We start from the raw sequence: 24,523 nt of genomic DNA on the forward strand, positions 1-24,523 counted from the left end.
AAATGTGTGAGTATAACTGAACTCCTCAGGGTTTTCAACAGCTATGATCTTACCTAACTAGATCATCAAGTGTTTTTCCATGGTGCCCCTGGGTAGATTTGAACCACCACCCTTTGGGCTAACATAAGTACAAACCATGGCACACCCTGGGACCTTGGTCTATCTAGAATACCACACATTTCTCTCCAAGGACAGGAAATCTGCTTAAGGATATCTAAGCTTTAAGCTACTCTGAAATTCTACCCATCACTATGCTCCATCCTCAGTTTTCCTTGAAGATAAGCTGGGTTTTAAACCCAAACAGGCAAAAATTATGTTCCCAACAGCCCTAGAGGTGTGTGAAACCACTGTAAGGAAAATGTGCTGGGAGAGCCACAGCCATCACGAGCAAACTAGAGTGAGAGGGGCCAGTGTAAGGCTGTTCAATTCCCAGATAGATTTCCGAACACAAAATGAAGATTTCCCTTAACCTGCAGGATGAAATGTGCAAAGAACAAATGAATTAATGATACCAAATATCTTACTGAAAATCACCTTAATTACTAGTAATTAGAGTGCAGTGGGTTATGTATTGGGCTGCTAGCCTCAAGGTTAGCAGTTCAAACCCACTAGCACCTGAGAGAGAGAAAGATGAGACTCTGTTCCTGGAATGACTTTCAGCCTTGGGAAGCCACAGGGACAGTTCTACTCTGTCCTATAGTGTCTCTATGAGTCAGAATAAACTTGAGGGCAGTGAGTTTTGTGCTGTCACAGAAAAACAATGTTAGGCATTTTATTTTGGAAAGGTGAAGTCCAGTCAGAGCCATTCTTTTAAAGTCTCTGTGTGTGGCCAGGTTTCTGGCTTGTCTTTTCACTTCCACCCATACAGCATGATCATGCGGCATCCTTTGAGAAAATCTATCAACACAAACCCTTTAGGATAGCACAAAGCAAGCAAACAAACAATAACAAGCCAGCTTCAATAACTTTCTTTCTGAGTTACCTTTTCTGCCTGGAATGAAACTGGCCCAGTACATCTTCCCAGAAGCCACTGTTCTGATTGGAACTTGCTCTTGGCTCATATTGGAATAACAAGACACCCCCCACCCCCAGTAATGATACCTTCCATTAAATCAATTTCATTCACGTCAATCTTGCTTAAAAGGCTTATGGAAAGATTAATTTGTAGAGTTCCCTGAACTACCTGTTATGTTTCCAGCATCCATCAAGCCAGGATATTCACTGAAAATTAAAATTGACCCCAACTTCAGCAGCAATTGCATCAGTGTTAATTCTATGGTCTTTAACCCCAGCTTCTGGACTCCTGCCAGTTATTTATCAGAGTTTCCTCTCTTGGCACATCTTTGAGGTCTTCCTGACCTTCATTAAAACACATAATCCATCTAAGAACTATTGTCTTATGTGCAAAGCATCAAAGATTTGGGAAGATGTTCACTTCAGTTTTGTGAAAAATGTTATATTAACCCTTACATCAAAATTGTTTTCTTTCCATGGCCCAGAAAGGTTTTGCTTGTTTGTTTAAAAGTACTCTAGTGGGGTAGTAGGAGCTGTGGTGGTATCGTGGTTACATGTTGGGCTGCAGTCCTTAAGATCAGCAGTTCGAACACCAGCCCCTCCACTGGAGAAAGATGGGATTTTCTATTCCTGTAAAGAGTTACAGTTGGTTCTAAGTCTGGGGAGGTGAAGAATATAGTTAGCAAGATGAACTAAGATGTGCAGGTGAGATCAATTAACCAAAAGTTAATAGAAACTGGAGAAAGAGAGCACGTCAAAGAATTGCTGAGAGCTAAATTAATTGAATGTAGCTGGAAGGATCAATTGAAAGCACACTGTAAAGAGGTAATTAAAGAAAAAGAATTAGAACATGTTCCTGGTGATAAGTGAACGGTTCTATGAATGTTAACCCCTGTCTAGATTCCCGTCGTTACCGGTACAATCAAGCCCTGGTACCTGCCTGTCAAGAAGGAGCTCCTACGGCGAATAGGAGCATCCCTTGCTCAGCATGCCAGCCTCTGAGACTGCATTCGCCCAGGTGATTCTGTGGTTTTCTCTCTGAGAACTTGCCATACATCAGAAATCCGTTTCCCCAAATAAAATCTTTTTGGTATGTTGGTAAAAAGGTGTTAGAACCTCAGAAACTCGCAGGGGCAGTTCTACCCTGTCCTATAGGGTAGGGTCTCCGAGTCGGAATGGAGTGGGTTCGGTTTTTGGTTTTGGGTGAGATGAAGACAAGGATATTTGTGAGGGAACGTGTCTGCAGGCATCCACTGCCGGCAGAGGCGCGTCTTGCTTGGGATAGACCTGTACATGCATGAACCGGAGCCCCGGAGCCATACCCATGCTTTGAGACTTACCCTGGGAACTCTGCTGTTGGAACCTTGACCTCAGCTCTATCTTCTTTCCTGTCTGCCTTCCTCGCTCGCTCGTCTGCCAGCTCCATACAGGCGGGATTTTGACTTGTTTACATCTTTCACAGGGACGCCTGCCCTATCGCGAAGTAAGTGATCATAAAGCCCCCGGTGAAGCCACGCGGCTCCCCAAGGGAACACATTTATGACAAGCCTCGGACTTCCAGGTGGGGAATGCCCTGCCCCAACCTGCCCAAGTCTCTTCAGTAGTAGCAGATCTTTGCCCCAAAGCCTCGCCACCGCTGGGGCTTCTGGCTGGCCTGAGTGTGCTGAGCCAGACAGCCTTCTCCCTCCCCACACAGAAAATCCCCAGCTAGTTCAGCCCTGGGATTTCTGTGTCCCAGAGAATCAGGGGGTGCCACACCGACTACGGAGAATTGCTTGTTTGTTAAAAGTAGAGAGCGCCGTCTCCCGCTCATCCACCTGGGCACGGGACTGCGCCTTCATTCTGTGGGTTCATGTTAAAAAGCGCACGCCATCCTCAGCAGTTGCACAATCCTGGTGCCAGGGGCGAGCGGAGGTCACAGACCACGGTGTTGTTAGGATTCCTGGTGGCACGGTGGTCCGCAGTTGCCACCCACCAGCTTCTCTGAGGGAGAAAGAGGTGAGTCTGTTGCCAAGCCTCCGAATCCCGCTGGGGACCGTTCTCGTGTGTCCTTTGGGGGGCCGTGAGGGGAAGTGTTAGGTTCGAGCTCCCGGCCAAGAAGGGTGGAACACCTAGGTGGGCGGTACACCTGGATTGGCCCATCTAGGCCAGGTGAATTTGATTCAGCCAATGGGGTCGACCAGTATCGTTGACCACGCCTTCCAACGGGGGCGGGGCTGAAGAGCCAGCCGTTTGCCACAGAGAGCTCTCCCACACAGTGCTGCGCAGCGGCTGCGGTGCCACAACCGTGCCATGACCGTGTCACGGACTCTGCCGGGCTTTGGTGCCATTTACCGCCTAACCCGAAACTGCTTCCAACGTTCAAAGAACTCACTTGGATCCCAAACCGGGCTTCAGCGCGAATGCTTTCTCTAGGAAGCCAAGGGCCGAGGTGTATCTCTCCCAGGAGAGAGCGCTCTAAAAGAAGCCCTGGTCTGGCTGGCCAGGCTGGTCGTTATGGTTAAGGGGCGAGAAGAGCATTCATTCAGCTTGTGGCCCACACCTGCTTGAGGAGGCTTTACCAAGTTCAGGAAAGAAAAAAAAAACTATATTTTTCATTCTTTTTTTTCTATGAACATTTTGAAGCCTGTTTATCCGCAGCTGGTTTGAGTTGCCCCGCCATCCCCTGCAAAACTCCTCAGGGGGACTAAGCTACCTCTGGAGGCCCCAGCTCTTCAGCATACTGGCGTTTTCTAGAATCATCCCTAGGGCAGCTCTTCATCTCCCACTGCGTGGAGGTGTGGAAGTCTCAAGAGGGAGGCACATTTCAATAAAACGTTTGTCAGAGGTTTTTCTGATTTTTGCCTCCGGGCAAGCATACTGTGGGGTCTTGGAGAAACTGTTCTTAGCATCTATTCCTTTACCAAGCCAGACTCCTCGTGGTGCACTGGGTGAGGCTGCTAACGGAAAGGTAGGCGGTTCAAGTCCACCAGCCGCTGCACTAGTGAAAGATGAGGCTGTCGGCCCTTGTAGCGATAAGACACTCCCTCAGAATGGATTCGATAGCAGTGTTTTGGTTTGGTTTGGGGAATAGTGGGTTACAAATTAGCTGCTAACTTCAAGGTGAGTGGTTCGAATCGACTAGCTGTTTTCTCGGTAGAAACCTGAGGATTTCTGATCTCCCAAAGATCCACAGCCTCGAAACCCCAAAAAAGGACAATTGTCTGTTCTCCAGGGTCCAAGTCTGAATCAACTCCATGGCAGTGAGTTTGCGTTTTTACCAGGGAGCTCCTGACCCCTGGTGGTAGAGTTAAAGTACGACAGCATAACAGACGCTTCAACTGAACTGTACAGTGATTTAACTGAACTGTACAGTGATTTTGGCCTCAAAAAATGGAAGTGATCTGGTTACAATCATCTTTAAATTTTAGTCTGGTGGATATTGAATGCCTGGTAAGTATTAACTTGCAGTTATATATTTAGCTAGTAGAAAAATAACAATATATATTTTTTCTTTTTAAATTACACCCGAGGAATCCTTAGTATGACAATGGGCATGTAACTGCCATCTGCTCCCAGCTGCCCTTTTTTGCAGGAGAAAGACCTGGTTATCCATCTGCTTCTACTACGTTGGCAAACCCTCTGTAGCACTACTACCCTGTCACAATGGGTCATTACGAGTTGCAACTGACTCATCAGCACGGTTAGGCCACTCCTTAGCTGTCTCTGGGTGGCACAGGGGCTCAACTAGTCACCAAGAAGCTGGCTCTTCAAACCCATCAGAAATGCCTCTGAAGAAAAGTCTTGTGTTTTGCTTCCCAAAGGTCACGTCCTTGGGAACCTTCTAGAACAGGGCTGCTCTGCAACCTGGGGTCACCGTGAGTCCCTATCCCCTTGGTGGCAATAAGGACAACCCCTTACTGGGGAAACACCGAAACACCCACCTTCCCTGTGTTGTATCCTGGGCCAGGCCACTAGAGAGAGTGACCCAATAGGAGTGAATCCAAACAAAACAAACTCATCGCTAGAGATTTATCGACCCCTGGTGTGTAGTAGTTACACTTCCAGCTGCTAACTTCAAGGTCAGCAGTTCAAAACCATCAGGGCCATTGTACACTGTACTATAATATCCCTGTGATGGGAGGCAGTGAGATTATGTGTTTGTGTGTTTAATCATTTTATTGGGAGCTTGTACAACTCTTATCATCCATCCATTGTGTCAAGCACATTTGTACATGTATTGCCACCATCATTTTCAAAACATTTTCTTTCTACTTTGACCCTTGGTATCAGCTCTTCATTTTCCCCCCTCCCTCTACCACCCTCCCTCCTGAACCCTTGATGATTTATAAATTATTATTTTTTCATGTCTTACACTGACTGATGTCTCCCTTTTCCCACTTTTCTGTTGTTCATACCCCTGGGAGGGGGTAACATGCAGATCATTGTGATCAGTTCCCCCTTTTCCCCAACCACCTTCCCCTTACCGTCCTGCTATAGCTATTCTCAATATTGGTTCTGAGGGGTTTATTCTGTCCTGGATTCCTTGTGTTTCCACCTTTTATCTGTACCAGTGTACACGCTGGTCCAGCCAGATTTGTAAGGTAGAATTGGGGTCATGATAGTGGGGGAGCATTAAAGAACTAGAAGAAAGTTGTATGTTTCATCGTTGCTACACTGCACCCTGACTGGCTCTCCTCCTCCCCATGACCCTTCTGTAAGGAGATGTCCAATTGTCTACAGATAGGCTTTGGTTCTCTACTGTACACTCCCCCTCATTAACAGTGATATGATTTTTTGTTCTGGGTGCCTGATACCTGATCCTATCAACACCTCATGATCACACAGGCTGGTGTGCTTCTTCCAGGTGGACTTCATTGATTCTCAACTAGATGGCCACTTATCTTCAATCCCTTAAGACTCCAGATGCTATATCTTTTGATAACTGGGCACCATCAGCTTCCTTCACCACATTTCCTTATATACCCATTTTGTCTTCAGTGATCATGTCAGGAAGGTGAGCATCATGGAATGTTAGGTTATTAGAACAAAGTGTTCTTGTGTCGAGGGAGTAGTTGAGTAGAGGCCCAATGTTCATCTGCTACCTTAATACTAAACCTATAAATATATGTATATAGATCTATTTCCCTATTATCATACATAAATATATTTACATATGTACATGTCTATATTTAGACTTCTATAAATGCCCTTTTGCCTCCTAGTTTTTTCCTCTATTTCCTTTTACTTTCCTCTTGTCCACTATCATGTATGGCATGAAGCAGGGAACCAATAGAGAGGTCTGAGGGGCTGGCCCCAATCCCAACTATGTGGACAATCCCCTCTCCCCCCAGAATAATTCCCTTCAGAGGACGGTACTGAATCTACAGCTCCAGGAGAGGGACATGTCTGATCAGAGCACACAGAAGCAAATGAAGGGGGAGGAAGAGAGAGTGGAGCACATCCACAGCCCGAGGATGATATTCCTGCTGACCCTACCATGAGATATGACGTCCCTCACCGACTGACCCATTACGCTACAGGGGACAACACTGGAGACACTGGGGTGAAACCAGGACATGCAAGGGAAGCACAGCAATGAAATCCCTGGAGAATACCAAAAGTAGACTGTGGGGCAAGGCCATGGCACCCCATCAGACTTGACCCAAAAACACTGCTAAAGGTCAACAAACAGACCTTGAACTATTTATAGGCTTTTCTATTTTTGTTGTTGTTGTTTTGTATTCTTTTCTTGCTTTGTTTTACGCTGTCTTGCTTTTGTGCTTATTATTGTTTCTGCATGTCTATCTAGACAGGCGGATTAGCAATCCAGAGGAGGAAAAAAATGGGTCTGACAGTTCCAGGGAGACATGTGAGAGGAGGAGGAGGGGAAAAGGAAGTGGGTGTTAACAAACCCAGGGCCAAGGGGAAAAGTGGTCTAAAATCGATGGCAAGGAGGGTGTAGGAGGCCTGGTAGGGAAATGTAACCGAGAGGAATTACTGAAATCCAAATGAAGGCTGAACATGACAGTGCTTTTTTTTTTTTTTTAACCTAGAGTAGATTCTGACTCATAGCGACCTTATATGAGTGCAAAGAGTAGTCAGGGGGCTGTTAATCAGACGTCAAAACAAGTCTCATATTACCAAGAGCACATTTCAGTTTTATTTAAAAAACACATAGGTAACCAGTCAGCGCTTTGGCTCGGAATGATTTGGAAAGGAACTAAGGCAGTCTTCCACAAAACCTTCACAGTCATGTGCTGGAGACAGACACCGAGAACAGAGGAGTTCTAGAAGCATTTGCGGTGGACAATGGAGGGCCCGGCTTCGTCGTACTCCTGTTTGCTGATCCACATCTGCTGGAAGGTGGACAGAGAGGCCAGGATGGAGCCCCCTATCCAGACGGAGTACTTGCGCTCGGGAGGCGCAATGATCTGTTGGTCAGGTAAGAAAGACAGGTGAGGTAGTGAACTTGGACAAGGTGCTGGGCAAGGCTGGACTCTGGCCCATTTCAAGGGTTTGTCTGTAGTTCCATGTGCCACAGAGACATGCTTAGGTCTTCTCTCACTGCTATCAGTGCTGACTCATAGCGACCCCATAGGACAGGGCAGAACTGTCCCCTTTGGGTTTCTGAGACTGTAGCTCTTTACTCAGGTAGAGAAAACAAAAAACCTAATCTTTCTCCCAGGGAGGTTTCAAACTGCTGACCTCTAAGGTAGCAGCCCAACTTGTAACCAACCTACTAAGCTACCAGGGCTCTTACTCTTGGCTGTTAGATGCCACAGACCACAACCAAACCACTGCCCTTGTGCTCATTCTGACCTTTAGTGACTCTCAAAGACAAAGGTGAGCTGCCCGATACGCTTTCCAAGGTTGAGAACATTACTGTACATCTTTCTCGCTGGGAGCAGCACATGACTTCAAACAGCCCCACTTTTAGTTAGCACTTGAGCACGTAGTCATTGCACAACCAGGCCTCCTGGTTACAGGCCAAAGGACTGTGAATAGACTTTGGACTGACAGATTCTTCAATGAGCAAATCCCTTCAAAGCATCCGAAACATCTTTTCTGCCTTCCCTCAATTACTGGACAAATGGAAAACCAGCTCTAACATGCAGCGCCTCAGCTTGAACAGCCTAACCATGTCTCTGTGACTTCCATGTCCTGGGTCTCCCCACCCCTTCAAGGAAACACTTCCATCTGAGGTGCGCTGTTGGTGGCACTGAGGAGTTCAGGGCGCCCTCGTGGATGAACATGTCCCTGAAAGTTCTCAGATAAGCACACTGGCTGGCATTCCCCACAGCACAGCCTGCCCTGCGAGGGAGCAGAATGCGTCCTACATGACTGAGTGGCGTGGTTATAGAGACGCCATGACTGCATTGTAGCTGGAAATCAGTGGAGGGGCCTCACCCACCTGCAGCCTCTCAAAAACTGGAGTTGAGAAATTCTAGATTTCACCCCATTCTTGGAATCTTGGGCCAAGAGACCAGTTGATTCTGAAATCTGTTACAGCGTTTTAAAATTCTTGTGACACCCCAAACTCTGACAGAGCATGTATGTTTAATAAAGCGAACAAGCATCCATTGAGCACTTGGTATGTGTCAGGCACTAGTTTGTGTTGTACTTCCTGTAACTCTTACCATCACCTGGAGGAGACTAAGTCTTAAGTTCCCTCCGCTCTACAGATGAGGAAATGGAGACTGAGGCAATTCTCAGCAACTTCCCCAGGTGACACGGTTCTACCGCTAAGTGCCAGATCCAATTCTTAACCCTCGTTCTACCCTAGGTGATTTTGGCAAGCATGTTCCTTTGTAAAACATAATTTCAGACTTCCAGAAAAGTTGCAAAGGTATTACACAGAATTTCAGTAGACCCCTCAGCCAGTTTGGGTTGTGTCTAACGTTAGCATCTTCCTGTTACGGGCTGTAACTATTCTGTCAGTTTCACTGTTCATCAAGAAGCCAAGTTTGGAGGATGAGGAACTGCCACGCCTAACCATGCACTTGGCTTTCAAGGACCTCTGTGGTTGGTTTTACGGCAGTTCTTCTGGTATGGGAATGAGAGGAGATCACAATGGATCATAGGAATATTTAAGAAACACAAATCATTCAGACAACACCTCTCACCCTACAGTTTGTTTTAGGACAGAGCCTAAAAGGAGAAGAGAGTGAGTCTCAGTCTACCACGCTGTCCTAGAACTATGTCAGTGTCCCTCCTTTTCCAAAAGGAAAGGCTCCGGGATACCCGAGAACTTGCATGGACACGTGTGCATGTGACCTTCCTAGGACTGCGCCTTTTCCTTTGACCTGGGTCAAAAGATCCAAAGAATGAGCTACATTTAACCTGCATTTCTGGAGTCAGTCTGTGGCTTTGAGCACCTGCCTCAAAGGGTGTGCCAGACAGTGAGATAAGGATAAAAGTCAAATTCCTGGCCACTGAGATGTGGTCACATTGAGTCGTAGAAGAGGAGGGTCATCTTCTAAATCTAAGGGTCGAAATGGCTTCTGTAATGTCAGGCTGGTCTCTCTTAAAAATCCTATACCTGGGAGATACCTTGTATTTATAACGAGGAAAAAATCATCAAATGTATGTGTTATAGTTTTGTGAGCCTTATTGCACCTGCTATATACAAAGATGCATAGAGATTGAAGTGTGTACAACATTATTCAACTTCTCTTATAAAATGAGCTGGCTTCTATCTGAAAAACAAACCAAAAAAAACCCACATGGATTTTACTCACACCATAGTGAGTAAAGTGCCCTACAGACTATGGGCATGTGACACCAAGATGTTTTTCATGTCTGATGACAAGCCCATGAGACCAGCACTGTACCTTGATCTTCATGGTGCTTGGCGCTAGGGCTGTGATCTCCTTCTGCATCCGGTCAGCGATGCCAGGGTACATGGTGGTGCCCCCCGAGAGGACGTTGTTAGCATAGAGGTCCTTCCGGATGTCGATATCACACTTCATGATGCTGTTGTAGGTGGTTTCGTGAATGCCAGCAGACTCCATGCCTGGAAGAGACGCAGGCCGTGGTCTTTGGGTGGGGGATGAACCCAGAGTAGCCTTAGAAAGCCAGTCTAGAGTAAAACTGGATGCCCTGACCCTGGCCCCCAACTGATGTTGTTATTGCTATATGCCATCGATTCCAACTCACAGCAACCCCGTTCGACTGGGCAGAGCTTCCCCATACAGGTTTTTAGACTCTAATCATTGGGCGACAGATCACCAAAATTTTTATCCTGACATTTTTGTTACCATCGGAACACTTAACCACCGTGGTACCTGAGCATCTTTGGGGCTGACGGCAGAAAGTCAAAATCATCCAGAAAGGGCCCATCTTAGAGAGCAGAGGGTTTTTCCCTGCCTAAGGAGGAAGGCCTGGGCCAGCATCTCCACAGGGGTGCAAATCCTACTACTGCTGACTTGCAGTGAGCTTACTGGTATGGCCCACCGATGGGTCAGCGCTTTCCTGGGCCCGCGGAAGGTCCTGTGCTGAGCCGAGGCTCGCCTCACTGCTCCACAAGCTGCTCTTGAGAGGCTGCCTGCTCTCCCCCAGAACTCAGCGGTGCTGAGTCCTCAGAGAAGGATTCCCGCCTAAGGGCCCGTCTCATCTTTTTTCAAACCTAATCATATTAGTTTGTCCGCTGTCACACAAAGCATTTGATGTGGTCTTTTTGAAAAGAGACTCTAGCTAGCCCTTTACCATTTGCTGGGCGAGGGGTAATGATAATAATAAGAAAATTAAACCAACTGCCTTCGAGGCAGTTCTGACAAGGTGATCTCATGAGTTCCTAGAGTAACAACTATTCCAGAGGGTTTCCAGTGGCTGAGTGTTTCAGAAGTAGACTGGCAGGCCTTTCTTCCGAGGGCCTTCTGGGCGAGTTTGAATCCCCAGCTTCTCAGGTAGTAGCTGAGCACTTACCAGTTGCACAACTCAGAGGCCCCACTAGTATCAGATGCCACTCCTCATCACTGACAAGATCTAATAGTTATTGAGTGTTTGTTGTGTGCTAGGCAGTAAGCTCAGTGCTTTGCACCGTCTCATGAAATTCACACAGCCATCCTATGACATAGGCTGTATTACCATCCTCATTTTATAGACTCGAGGCTCGGCCAAGGTCAAGACAACTGAAAGTGGTAGAACTAGATTCAAATGCAGCCTTAGTCTTTCCAGATCCACCCCTCTGGAAAGGACTCTGCGTCCCTGCCTCCTGAAATCAGTGCTCATGATGTCATCGCCGGCTCACAGTGGGTGCTCTTCCAGGTCCTCCCACCCGCCCCATTCCCAAGCTCTTAGCAAGTCTCCCACCCTCGCCTATACTACCGGCTCCACTGTGTCCTAAGCACTTTGAACTTGACTAAAATTCCGCTCAATCCGATCTTCCCACAAAGCAAACTCCCACCATGACCACTTTAAGAAATGTGACACTCTTTCCCTGGCCCTGGTTTAGAAATGCTTTCGATCTGTGGATCCTGTCCTCAGGTACAGAGCAGACCTGGGAGCTGGACAAGAAGAACGGGGTGACCAGGGCTTCCCAGGAGAGGGCTGTTGGTCACCTACCAATGAAGGATGGCTGGAACAGGGTCTCTGGACAGCGGAAGCGCTCGTTCCCGATGGTGATCACCTGCCCATCGGGCAGCTCATAGCTCTTCTCCAGAGAAGAGGAGGACGCTGCAGTGGCCATCTCATTTTCGAAGTCCAGAGCCACATAGCATAGCTTCTCCTTGATGTCCCGGACAATCTCACGTTCAGCTGCCAACAAGATGCACACGTGAGAGCAGACACTGGGGCTTCCGCAGGTGGTACAGAGTCACCTGCCCCACTTCATTCTCTCAAACTAGACACAATCCACCAAAGATGTGCTGAAAGTTCAATACTCTGCAATCCAAAACCCATGAGAGTAATTCAGCTGTCCCAGCTAGGGGGCCACGTCTGTGCCTAGCTGACTGCCCCACACATAGGAGGCACTGAATAGCAATGGTCTTGGAAATGTGTTAACTGGAGTAAAATGAAATGCACAGAGGCATATGGCGGGAAACCCTTTTGTACAATAACTCTTCTGCAGAATAACTGCTTTATGATTTGTTTCTGTTGGATTTTCAGTTGATGAAGAAGGCATATGATAAATCAGCTCCTCAGAGACCCCGTGGTATTCAAGAGGGCCTCCGAGCACTGTGCTGTCTGGCACAGACCAGTTACAGCTCAGTCCCTTGGCTTGTCTGTCAGTCACTTTGCAGGACCAATTCTAGTCCAGAAAGTTCCAGTGGTCTATCTAGGAGGAAGGGAAGAATGTGCACACAGATGCCTTTCAGGCTCCTGTACTCTCAGGTTCTAAGCTATTGGTTACATTGTGGTCACCGGAAACCTTCTGGAAATGTCTTGAGATACTTTGTGAAGAAGAGAGGAGGGAAGAAATGAATCTGTTCCCTACCCTAAAGCACATAAATATCATCAGAGTTCAAACCTTGGGGCTAGAGTATACCTTGGGCATGTGCAGATGTGTAAACATTAGACAACAGCAAAACAGGGGAGGGCAGACAGCTGGGGCCACAAGCACTTAAAGACCCGACAACCCACTGCCCTCAAGACCATTCCAGCACATGGAACTCATTAGGAAAGAGTAGAACTGCTCCTTGGCATTTGCAAGACTAAATCTTTGTGGGAGCAAACCGCCTCATCTTTCCCCCCACAGAGTGGCTGCTGGATTTGAACCGTGTAATCTACAGCACCACCAGAGGCTCTATTGCTGGTAATTGACCATTATTCAATAACCACTTTGTCCCAGGCATGTTATACGCATTACCTTATTTAATATATCAGTCTGGGTCTATTATTCTCCTCTCTAATGTCCCCAGGCTACAGTGTCACCCATCAGACTCTAGTACATTCCAGTCTCTGCTCTCCTCTCTTTGAGGAGGAAGATAGAGGTTATGTCATAAAACCAGACAAAGGCTCTCCTCCTCCTTGTCGTCAACAGCGACCATGGTCCACTGTGAAGAGCACACTGCCCTGCTTCTCCCACAGGCTCACCAGTTGTCACAAAGGAATAGCCACGCTCGGTCAGGATCTTCATGAGGTAGTCAGTGAGATCTCGGCCAGCAAGGTCCAGACGCATGATGGCGTGAGGCAGGGCGTAGCCCTCGTAGATGGGCACGTTGTGGGTGACGCCATCCCCCGAGTCCAGCACGATGCCTACGGGACAATTGGGCGTTATAGATGTCACCACTGCAGCTGGTGTCTGTTGATTTGGTGGTTTAGTGGAAGGAAGGCTTGGGGGAGAGGAGATTGCTAAGCCTCAGATTGGAAAGGGAAGAAAAAAGGGATTTTGTAGGAGAGCTAGGAGAGCTAGGGGCAGAGCTTGGGACAGATGAAGAAGCAAAATAGTATGAAGGGGAAGGCAACAGAGCAAATCCTGTCAGAAAGATCTGCTCAAAGGTTTATTTTAAAAGGTTAAAAAAAAATCTGTTAGGACTAGTGTTAGCACTGTCGTTTTAATAAGCCCACAACCCTCGAATCCCATCATTCACAGTGCATTCAATCAAGGCTCCAAATTCTTCCCAGCAACCTACCAGTTGTGCGTCCAGAGGCATAGAGAGACAGCACAGCCTGAATAGCTACGTACATGGCTGGGACGTTGAAGGTCTCAAACATGATCTGCAATTCAAAGAGCTGAGTCAGGGATGCTTTTGATCTTATGAAGAATGGCCTAGAGAACACCCAGAGAGCCCTGCCTGTCTGGTTCTGAACATCAAGGAGGGCCAGCGTAGCCCTGGCCACTGGAAGAGAAGCCATTGTTTGAAGAGAGAGACCCTCTCAGGGGTGCTCTGATGGAAAGGGGAAGGGAGGACCTCACCAGGGGCTAGGAGAGCCTCACTCTGGAGCTGGTCTTGTCCTTGATGTGAATGTGTCCTGGAAGAATTCATTAATTTTTGACTCGTGTGAGCTTCATTAGGTCTCTCAACTGACCAGAGCAGTTTGAACCTCCAGGATACCAGAGGTTCTTTCTACTTGGATAGACTGTCCAACGCCGAGGAAAAGAAATGACACCTTCTCTGTTTTCAACAAAGACCTTTGGAACCGGAAGCTTAGAATGGTTGGACTGCACCCCAGTTCCAATTGACCTGAGGTTGCCTGTCACTTTGGACTTTTAATATGGTTTCTAAGTCAATGTGACTCAGAGGTCACTCTGACTGCCTCGTCAGGGTCCTAGAAGACAAGAACTCCCTGCCGGTAATAAAGGACCACATCTGAAGGTCAATGGCAGCTCCTGCAGCCCAGGGGCAAGCTTCATGCCCTCGAGTCCTCCAGGGCACTCGTGTTTGTGCCCCACCAGATGCCCCAGCCTCCCTTTTTTGCCATCTGAGAATGTCTTACAGCGTCTCCTGGAAGCCATCATTCCCAATCCATCAGACCCTGTTCTACCATCAGACCCTGTTCTGCCATCACTCGATTCCTAGGACAAATGATTCCCATCAGGAACGGCATCCCAGGCCCATGGATGTTACTGTGGAGAGGACAGCTGCTGGGGCGTTGGTCTCTGAGGAGGCAAATATTTTGCAGGACTTGAGTTTATTATTCTACAAAGCCGAGAGACCATGGGTCAAACCCACTCTGCCATTTCTTGCTGTGTGCCCTTGGGGAGGTCAAAGTATCTGAACCTTGACTTCTTCACTTACAGTCGGCCCTCCATATCCGTGGGTTCTGCATCCACAGATTCAACCAATTTTGTATGGAAAATATGGGGTGGGAGGGCAGGTAGCAACTATGTGGTCAAAGAAATCTCTCAAAGACAAAGACAGAGAAATAGGTGCTATTTACATAGCACTGACTTACATTAGGTAATATGAGTAATCTAAAAGCAATTTGAAGTATAAGGGAGGAAGTACATAGTTTATTTGCAAACACCTACCCAACTTTTTCAGATTTTAGTACCTGTGAGGGCCTGGAACCAATGCCCCTCCCATACCAAGCAATGGGTGTACAGAATCAGAATAAGGCTTGCCTTACAAAGCTACTATTAGGAATTAGACATGGAGAAGTTAGAATGCTTAGCCCAGTGCTTGACTCTACCCAGGATTGATTAAAAGATGGTATCGTTAAAAGGCATTATTAGTAAATAGTTCATACAAACTAGAAACCATCTCTGCCTGGGGAACTGGTGACCTCTGCTGGAAGGATTTTGAGCCTTGGGGAAGTAACAATAACGACAACAGTTATGATTATTCACCGGATGTTTACATATCAGATACCATGACACCCATTTATCATTTTATTTTGCTCAGTGTCCCTTGACACCTGTGACCAATAATGTCAATATTATTATCCTCAATCTATAGACAAGGAAACCGAGATGGAGAAATTAAGTAGTCTCTCTAAGTGATTTATGGTCCCCCTGCTGTTTATGTTCCCCCAGTCCCTGGAGAGGGGTGAGTCTCTTGGTGGATGGCCAATGTGGACCTTTTTGTCTTTCCCTTCAGAAAAGGACTTGTCTCAAATGCCAAAGTAGCCCTGTCCACCATCATTCCACCCCTGGGTTCTGGGGTGTCTATTTACCTGGGTCATTTTCTCCCGATTGGCCTTGGGGTTCAGAGGTGCCTCTGTCAGCAGAGTTGGATGCTCTTCCGGGGCAACACGAAGCTCATTGTAGAAAGAGTGGTGCCAGATCTAGCAGTGGGTGGGAGATAGAAAACACAGTTATACCCTGGTGTATAACACCCTAGCCCCTGTGAAGGGACTCCACAGGAAAGTCAGACTCACTGCAATCTAGTCAGTGCTGACTCAGATTTGCCTGCCTGAGACTGTAACTGTTTATGGGCATAGAATGCCCCGTCTTCCTCCTCAGGAGCTGCTGGGGGTTTCGAACTGCTGACCATGAGGATCACAGCCCCATGCATAACTACTACACCACCCTAGAAAAGGGCCCAGAATGAACTACATGAAAGCAGACCTTAGGGAAATATTACCAGTACTCATTCTATCTCCATTGTGACAGATGCACAGGCTGCAGCCCAAAGAGTGTGAGTAACTTGCTCAGAGTCACATCCACTAAGAGGCTGAGCAAGCCCCGTCCACTGAAAACCCTGGGAGAGCAGCTCTGCCGTCACCCACCAGTCAGCACCCAACTGAAGGCAACTGGTTATTAGGGAATGAAGATTTCACTTAACACAAAAGAGACGCTTCTTAAAAACATAGCTTTTAAATGTTGTCACCTGCGACTGGGCTCTCATAACCTTGAGGAACATTAAGAAATGTATTCAAATTAAGATGCCACAATTCTCTTTTCTATAGTGGGAACTCAAAAAATTAAAAAAAATTTTTTTCAGAGTTCATGAAAAACTTTCAGACATGGATGATAAAATTATGTCCATCCTCCCATTTCTTTTAACAAGAGTGTACTGAGAGAGGCAGCCATTCAGCCTCTGAAGAGAAAGGAGAATAATTCTCCGGGCTGCTGGGAACACAGTACTTGTCCTGTGAGGATAATCCAGTTGACAGGAGCAGTGGACCATTAATTCCAACCACTGGCAAGGAACTATGATCATTTGAATCTGCAGAAATATCTTGCTCTGATTAATCTTGCTCTGTTAATCATGGTGTTTTAGTTCAAGTGAGCATTCCTGACTTTCCCTCCACAAGTTGGTAGAAATAATTCAAAATAAACATTCTCTAGTAAAAGTCTAATTGAACCACATGAGGCATTTATTTTCCCCGGTGGTTACATGAAGTTTCACAGGAGGGGTCCCTGGAGCTGTGTCCAGGATGTTCAACTTGCAATGAATCCCCACCCCGACCCCAGTACCTTTTCCATGTCGTCCCAGTTGGTGATGATGCCATGTTCTATTGGGTACTTCAAGGTCAGGATTCCTCTTTTGCTCTGTGCTTCATCACCCACGTAGCTGTCTTTTTGACCCATTCCCACCATCACCCCCTAAAAAGGTGCAACAGGGTACAGATTAGCTTCTCCCCCAAATGGTGGCTTAATTACCATCAATTCTGAAAGGTTCAAGTACTGAGTTAGATTGCCTCTTTTTTGGTAGCCGCAACAGTACGATGAGATGTCTTATTATCACATTTCTCTTAGGCAATATCCCTTTGTTGCTTGAATAGGGGCTGGAATCTGTCCCCCAATCACAGGGGACCCTGGGGGTAAGGCCACTTTCCATTTTCCTATCATCTAGGTTCCGTGATGAACTCTGTTTGTGCAAAGAGCATGTCATCTGGCTATCCTCATAGCAAATGCCCTGGCATATCATCGACACGCAAAAATGGTTTGTTTGAATGAATCTAAAATGTTTCGTGTTAGTTAGTTAGTTATATACTTATAAGAGGCAACACCGTTTAGTGAGTTTTCTCTTATAATTCTTTAAAACTGTGCTGTTTAGGCATCACCTAGCCCAGATTATATAAAATATTACATTCTAACCATTAGAAGCAGAAGTCTACAAATGATCACTTGATGCTTGACTATGGTCGGATTAATCTAACCAATCAGCTATTAAAATATGGGCCTAAATTAGTCAGTGGCACTCTTTCTAAATCATTAAGAGAAACCTTTAAAGGGGAAAAAAAGGCGAAATCTCATAGCTGAATTGTAAAGTGTGCAAAACTTCTCCTACACCCATAAACCAGTTCACAGAAAGGAGACAGAGAGGCAGTGTGCATTCCCTGGTGGAAGCTTCTATCATTTACTCTGGCAAATATCTGCCCAACTGAGGGTCATAATCATCCACCAGATCAATGTGCAGATTATATTCCAAAGGCGGCCAGGAATTTCGGAGATGAAGCTGCCCAGATTTGCTCAGCCATTTTACTTATCCATAACATGTAAAGTTACTGGGGGGCTTTCCAGATATATTTTTAGACAGGTAACATTAGGAAAATATATCTGGGAACAACATAATACAATCCAGCTAGAAACTCTATAAAAGTAAGAAGATTGCAGATTTTTATTTTAGTTTCTTTCCCAAAAGTCACTCATCGGGATTCATGATGATGTTGGTGATGAAGATGATGATTTGAAATAAAATAAGACCTATAAAATGGGGTTTAAACTCTATATAGACACCTGTCAGACAACCTGTCTCCATTTGAAAGGAAAGCGGCACCCATCCTGGTCATTAGATCTTGAAAGTGTGCTTTAAACCAGACCACATGACCACTGGGCCGAGTGAACGGTAGTCTGCGGGTACTCAGGGGGCATGGAGGGACCCGACCTGTAGCTCTGTTCTCTCCATTACATCAGAATGTTGCTCACCTGATGTCTGGGGCGACCCACAATGGATGGAAAAACAGCCCTGGGAGCGTCGTCCCCAGCGAAGCCGGCCTTGCAGAGCCCAGAGCCATTGTCGCACACCAGGGCGGTGCTGTCCTCGTCTTCACACATCTTTGGCTGGAGCGACTTCACGCGATCCTGCAGGGAACAGGAGGGCAGCTGTGATCCAGCAGTTGAGTCACAACTGACCACTTCTACCTGCTGGGCTGAGTGTGGGCAGCTGCCTCTGCTGATCCTTCTAACAACACGGCATTTACCTCAAGGCACTTCAATTTCGTCTCCCAGTCAGGGGGTTTCCCTTCCTGGCCAGTGTTGCTATGTTTAGCTTCCACCCTGCTGTCACTTTTGGCAGACTGCTATGGTGATGGTTTGAGGGAAACTTCCAGACTGAGATAGACTAGGAAGAAAGGCCTGGCAATCTACTTGTGAAAGCCAGTCTTGAAAACTTTGGTCACTAAGGTCCAATCCACAACTGATCATTTCTATGGCACAGGACCAGGCACACGGGGTTGCCATGAGTCACGGGCCGGCTCCGTGGTAGTTTCCAACAGCAAGTTTAATTAGATGGTTAGATTCTTATAAGCAGAGGCTCTGACTTCCATGCTCACATGACAGGCCCTTAGCACGGTAGCTGGCACGTCTGACAGACTCGATAAGTCCTTTAAAGATGGAGGGAGGGAGCGAACAAATAAAGACACTTCCGAATACAGATGGGAGTCCCAGATTTTCACAGGACCAATCAATTGCCATTTGTTAAAGAAATATCTAGAAGCATCTTGAGCAACTCAAACTTACATTTTATCTCAATATATTGTAACTCTAAATTTTTCTCCTCCAAAGTTAGGTGCTGAGAGATGAGGCACATATGACAATGTTCGAATGTTTCATGTAAAATATTTAAAAGAAAAATATCCCCTGGATCAAGGGAAGTTCTATTTAACACTCAGAGGAAAAAATAACAACAACAACAACAACAACAACAACATGAGATCACGTAAGACTTTCTGAAAGTGCACTCTGTCATCGTAAAAGTCCCAGTTGAAGCAAATCTGCCGGGCCAACAGGGAGAGTAAGGCCTGTGGATTACGTACCCTGTCCTTGAAGTCGACACTGAGATTCAAAAGGAGAGGCAAAAATAAGCTAAAATATATTCTTTGGTAAAGCAAAACAGGTCGGGGAAACTATATGTTGCATGATCCTACTAAATAATATATCTATTACAAAAGAGGAATCGTATTTGGTACGATGTTTTCTGGGTTATCTTAGAGTCGTGGCTTTTTGAGTATTTTCAATTTTCTTCCTGTGGTTTCCCAATATTTCTTGATGGAACATGTAGCCCAGGGTACTAAATGATGTTTTAAATAAGCTCTCTCAAAGTTGGGTGCTTTAGCAAAATTTGAAAGGCATGAGAAATAGAATTATTGATCTGGGAATGTGAAGAGACCATTGTTATCCAGTGCTCTCCTTTGTACGAATGAGCAAACCCAGGGAGAGTAACTTTCCCAGGGTCATGCAGGGGGTTGGATGTCGACTACAAGAGGCCTCCTGACTTCCAGTCCTGGATTTTACCCATTTTTTCTAGGGGAAATAGACCATGAAGAGAAAGAAACACAGGGTCATCTGCCTGGCATTGAGCCCTTGGTTAGGATGTCCAGTGAAGGAAGAGTTCTCTTCCCCCGCCCGCCAAATTTGTGAATTCATCGCATATCTAGACTTCAGTGTAAATGGCATCTCTTTTAGAGAAACTTCAAACAGGCAAGAAAAAGCAAGCAATTACAGTTAACTAGCAGATCATTCGCAGGACGGCAAGGCTGTCTTTCCAAGTGCCTACACCTGCATCAGTTATGCCCACGATACATAGCGCTTCTTCACAAGGAACATGCGCCTCAGTGTGGACAATGCTTTACAAATCCAGGCAGTGGAAAAGTATTTCCAATTGACAGATGAGAACACGGAAGCTCAAGGAGGTGAAATGACATAAATTTTTTCAAAATTGGCCAAGGTAATATAAAGGGAGATTACAGTGTCTGACAATTATGAGCTTGGCCTCAGAGTCAGATGGCCTGAGTTTGAAACCAGACTCCACCATTTAGCTACCTAGCTTAGAAAGCCACGTCCCATCTCCAAATAGCTTCCTTATCTAGAAAAGAAGAGTAACATTTATACACACATCTAGGGATTAAAAATAGTTCACTGTACTTGCGAATTATGAGAGCCAGCAACTGTCCATTTCGCCATTAGTAATATGCAATTACCTTAATTGCCCATACTTAAAAATCTTTTTCTAGTTTTTGTTTCTTTCCACACTGTCTCAGGCATTAGAATGGTCATCTTTGTCTTGGGCAAGAATGGGAGGCAGGACTTCAAAAGGATTGGACCTCCCTTTTCCCACCTTTGCCTCCCCTCCCCAGGCACTGAATGGCTGTTTAGAAGCCTGGAAATTTGCCTTCCCTCCTGGTAGAGTAGGATGAAGATGTTAGAGGGAAGGTGAGAACTGAGGGAGATAAGCCACAAGGAACAATCGGACACCCAAGGGTTGATCAGAGGCTATGACTACCAAAGCAATCCGGCAGGCTTTCTGTCGATGTCCTGAATATATGTTCTAAACCTTATAAAAAAGGGGGGGGGCAAGGCGGGGAAGGGTAGGAGAGGGAAGAAGCTGAAAGAGGGATTAAAATCTTTAGAATTAGCGGAAAAACCCAAAACTCACTGCCATCAAGTCAATGAGGACTCATAGAGCCCCCTGGTGGGTTTCCAAGTCTGCAGCTGCTGAGGGTAGTAGAAAGCCCTGTCTTTCCCTGGAAGGGGCTGATGGTTTCCAACTGCAGACCAAGCGGCTTGCAGCCCGGCATGTGACCACTACCCCACCAGGGATGGGTCTCTGAAAATGGGAAGGGATTGTCACTGAGAAGGCTCTCCCCAGGTGTTGGTCAGGAAGGGTTTGGGGAGATTTGAGTTGCCTGCAGTGTTCCTTTAGCATCAGCAGGCGTGTCAGGATATCTCCAAACTCGGTCAACGTAGTTTTGTTTGATGAAGCACAGGAGGACTGAATGCATAATGATACTAACGAATATAGGGACATGCAGTGGGGGCGGGGAGATGGGTAGGGAAAGGGGATTTCCGGGGTAACTAATGAAGACAGCAGAAGGGAGGGAGCACTGGAAAAGATTGTGATTGAATACATCATCTTAAAGGTGATTTAACCATGGGGGTGGGGAAGACGCTCTAAAATTGAGGTGGGGGTAATTGTACAATCCTCCGTGATATGATTGAATGATTGAACTATTGAATTATATGATGTGTAAATTACTTGCCAATAAAACTGTTGGGGGGAAAAAAAAAGAACAAGTTTCTAGCCCCTAGGCCTGCTCCCCTACCACCGGCTTCCCAAACAAGGAACCGTGTGACAAACAGACACATGGTGGCACACATACCCAAGTATACGATTATGGGAGATGATAACATGGAGGAAATGGAGTGAAGGATATATGGGAAAATCCCTTTTCTGTAATGATCTAAAGCAGTTGCCCAAACCAAAAGTCGATGAAAAAGAAAAATAGTCAATGCACAAATAAAAAGAAAGAAAGAAAGAAAAAATGTCCAGGAAGAAGCGTCTGATCCCTCTAGCAAGGCTGGCATCCGAGAAGGCTTTGGGTCCCAGGCAAGGCGCTGCCTCGGTGCCTGCTTCCCTTATCTGACCCGCAGGAGCAGCGAGCTGCCTTTGGAGCCGAACATTTCCTAATTAGGTAAAACACGCTTGCCGGGCTGCTTTGGAAACTGCACCGGGTCAGAGGATTTGCTCCAACTGACTGGAGCGCATCTTGTGCCAAAATGAGCAGTCAGTGGGAAGAGGAGGCGGGAAAGAGCCTTAGAATTCCCAGCTTGCTCCTCCTGAAACGCTCACCATATTTAGTCATGAATCACAACGTGGAAGGGAATCTCAGCCTGAAAACTCAGGTCCTGAAAGAAGCAGGCAAGCCCTGATGTGGAGGCCCAGTCAGTCTGCAGCCCTGCCTGCATCACCTGACGGAAGGGACTTTGCAAGGCAAACTAGACCTCGCAGGCTGAGCCGTGCACAGCAGTCAGATGGCCCCGCCGCTCCCTCCCCCCTCGGCCTTTGCAGAGACAGATGCAGTTGGCGTCCGCCTGTACTGTGCGGGGCAGTGACTAGGAACTCTGAAGTGCAAGCTAGCAGTCTGTCTCAACAGATGCACGCTTGCAACACCAGGCGTGGCCAGTGAGAGCCCAGGCCAATTCAGCCAAAATAAAAGAGGCCAGGCTCCCTCTCTCTGTTCACGGTCCAGATTCTTTTCAGATTCCGAAACCAACGCGCTGAGAAAAGAACCCCACACCAAACCTGATCCACAGGCAAATCGCGGAGCACTCAGAACCCGCATAAAAATAAATGGATCCCCTGTGGCAAACCGGTAGGTTGCATAGCGCTGAGGAGCTGCCACATCCAGGCTGTTGGTTTGGTATAAATGGATTGTATAGGTGACATGAGTAAAAGAAATCCATCCCCTCTCCCTTTCCACGTCCTCCCCCCACACAGAGTGGCACACTCAACTTGTGATTTAGACAAGTTGAAGCTCACAACTAAAATCATCTTAAAAAGTTGAAGCTAACAACTAAAATCATCTCAGGAGTCTAATCTTCACACAGAAATATCAGCATGCCTGAGCTCCGCTGATGACATCTGTCACGGGTAATTAAAGAGCCACTGGGCTTATCAATCTTGTCTTTCTGGGATGCCATCACTTACCCTGACGGTGAGTGCTCAGCCAGATCCCTCTGCTCTGGGTGGTGGTCAGGGAAGCTGGAAGGAAGGGTTATATAGCCCCTTGGCCTGTTCCCCTCCCACTGGCTTCCCAAACAAGGAACAGAGACAGCCTTGAGCCCTTCTTTCAGTGTAACACAACCATATAGGGACCTCAGCACCGAACTCTCTCATCTGGGTGGCCAGAGGCCTGGGTCTCTTCCACTGCATTCCACTGCTCTGCTCATGCGATGGGAGACAGCACAGCTGCCGGTGGGAGATAAACACCCCAAGCCTGCAGAAACAACTGCTCAAATGCCCAGAGAGACTGAGCGAGTGTGGATGGGGCGGATGCTGACAAGATTTGCACATTCCTCAGAAGATGCCAGGCTGACATCCCCCACTGAGCCAAGGGCAGTAAGGGCCTGCCCCTGATGGGTAGGGACTTTGCAAACTCTCCTATCAAAGCAACCCTTAATGAAGAAGGCAATGGCTTTGGTGGTCCGTAAATACATTACACGGAAAGGCAATGTTAGGGTAGCCACGCTTTGTTTCTAAATTGAGTTCACAATGGTGTTTTGGAAGTCGAAATTAAGGTAAAACTACGATGGCCCATATTTCTCAGGGAGGAACTTGGAAGTCAGCATTACCATAAGCCTTTGATAACTTAGGTTTGTCTGCTGAGATGTCACTGAACAATTTAGCATTGTGACTAGAGGACATCCTTTAATCAAGAGATCACGGCACACTGCCACAGAGAGAGAAAAGGGGGTGCTGAAACCAACCTCTTTAGCCCAACTCTGTCCTCACTAATCCATCTGACAGATAGAGACAGGTGGTCAGTCTTCTCTGAGGTATGCAGGGAGTAAGCAATAATCCAGTCTTAAGCTCCCTCCTCTTAGGGTCACTGGACAAGTTCAATGGTGTTACATTTGTCTACTCCTCTCTTCCAAGCCAAGGTTATAACTAAATTCATAATGGAAATAGTATGTATTTCTGGGCTGTCGAGATGTGAGAGAATCCCAGAACGAACGACTCTATTTTACAGGCGGGGCCAGCTGTTCGATTATGTCACTGCGTCTCGTCTGTGATTTGTAGTCTACGTACATACACATATCTGCCATTGAGAAATTGAACTGTGACTATCAGGGGTGAATATTAAGTAACTAAAGGTCAAATCATAATAGAATTCCTCAGGAATTTGTCAAATATATCCAGTTTCTACCAGCCAGAAATCATAACTGTCTGAATGTTTAAATATCGAGTACACAGTACAATATGGACCTGGGCATCTGGCATTTGCTCAATGGCTTTATAATGCAATGTAATTATTTTACTTTATTTTCTGCTATCAGGGTTGGGAATGTCATCTACTACGATTGAAGAGGAAAACAATGTAAGATAATAAAGATGAATAGCTCTCTCTCTCCCTCTACGTGGACCACCAAGCGGGGCTGAGGTCTTTGATGCCTGATACCTGATCCCACTGACACCTC

General features: G+C 46.5%; 1 protein-coding gene across 1 annotated transcript; it reads right to left on the reverse strand.

Annotated features, from left to right (window-relative positions):
• Positions 1 to 7,133: 7,133 nt before the first annotated feature.
• On the reverse strand, positions 7,134 to 23,194 carry ACTA2 (actin alpha 2, smooth muscle). The gene is made up of 9 exons (XM_075535140.1): positions 23,034 to 23,194; positions 18,254 to 18,409; positions 16,799 to 16,927; positions 15,553 to 15,663; positions 13,569 to 13,653; positions 13,030 to 13,191; positions 11,560 to 11,751; positions 9,828 to 10,009; positions 7,134 to 7,427 (listed from the first exon to the last, which is right to left on the reverse strand). The coding sequence occupies exons 2-9, from the start codon at positions 18,380 to 18,382 to the stop codon at positions 7,284 to 7,286; spliced, it is 1,134 nt and encodes a 377-aa protein (XP_075391255.1). The 5' UTR covers positions 18,383 to 18,409; positions 23,034 to 23,194; the 3' UTR covers positions 7,134 to 7,283.
• Between the last annotated feature and the right edge of the window lie 1,329 nt (positions 23,195 to 24,523).

The sequence above is a fragment of the Tenrec ecaudatus genome, chromosome 16 (genome assembly GCF_050624435.1).
Source record: "Tenrec ecaudatus isolate mTenEca1 chromosome 16, mTenEca1.hap1, whole genome shotgun sequence".
In the NCBI taxonomy this organism is placed as follows: Eukaryota; Metazoa; Chordata; class Mammalia; order Afrosoricida; family Tenrecidae; genus Tenrec; species Tenrec ecaudatus.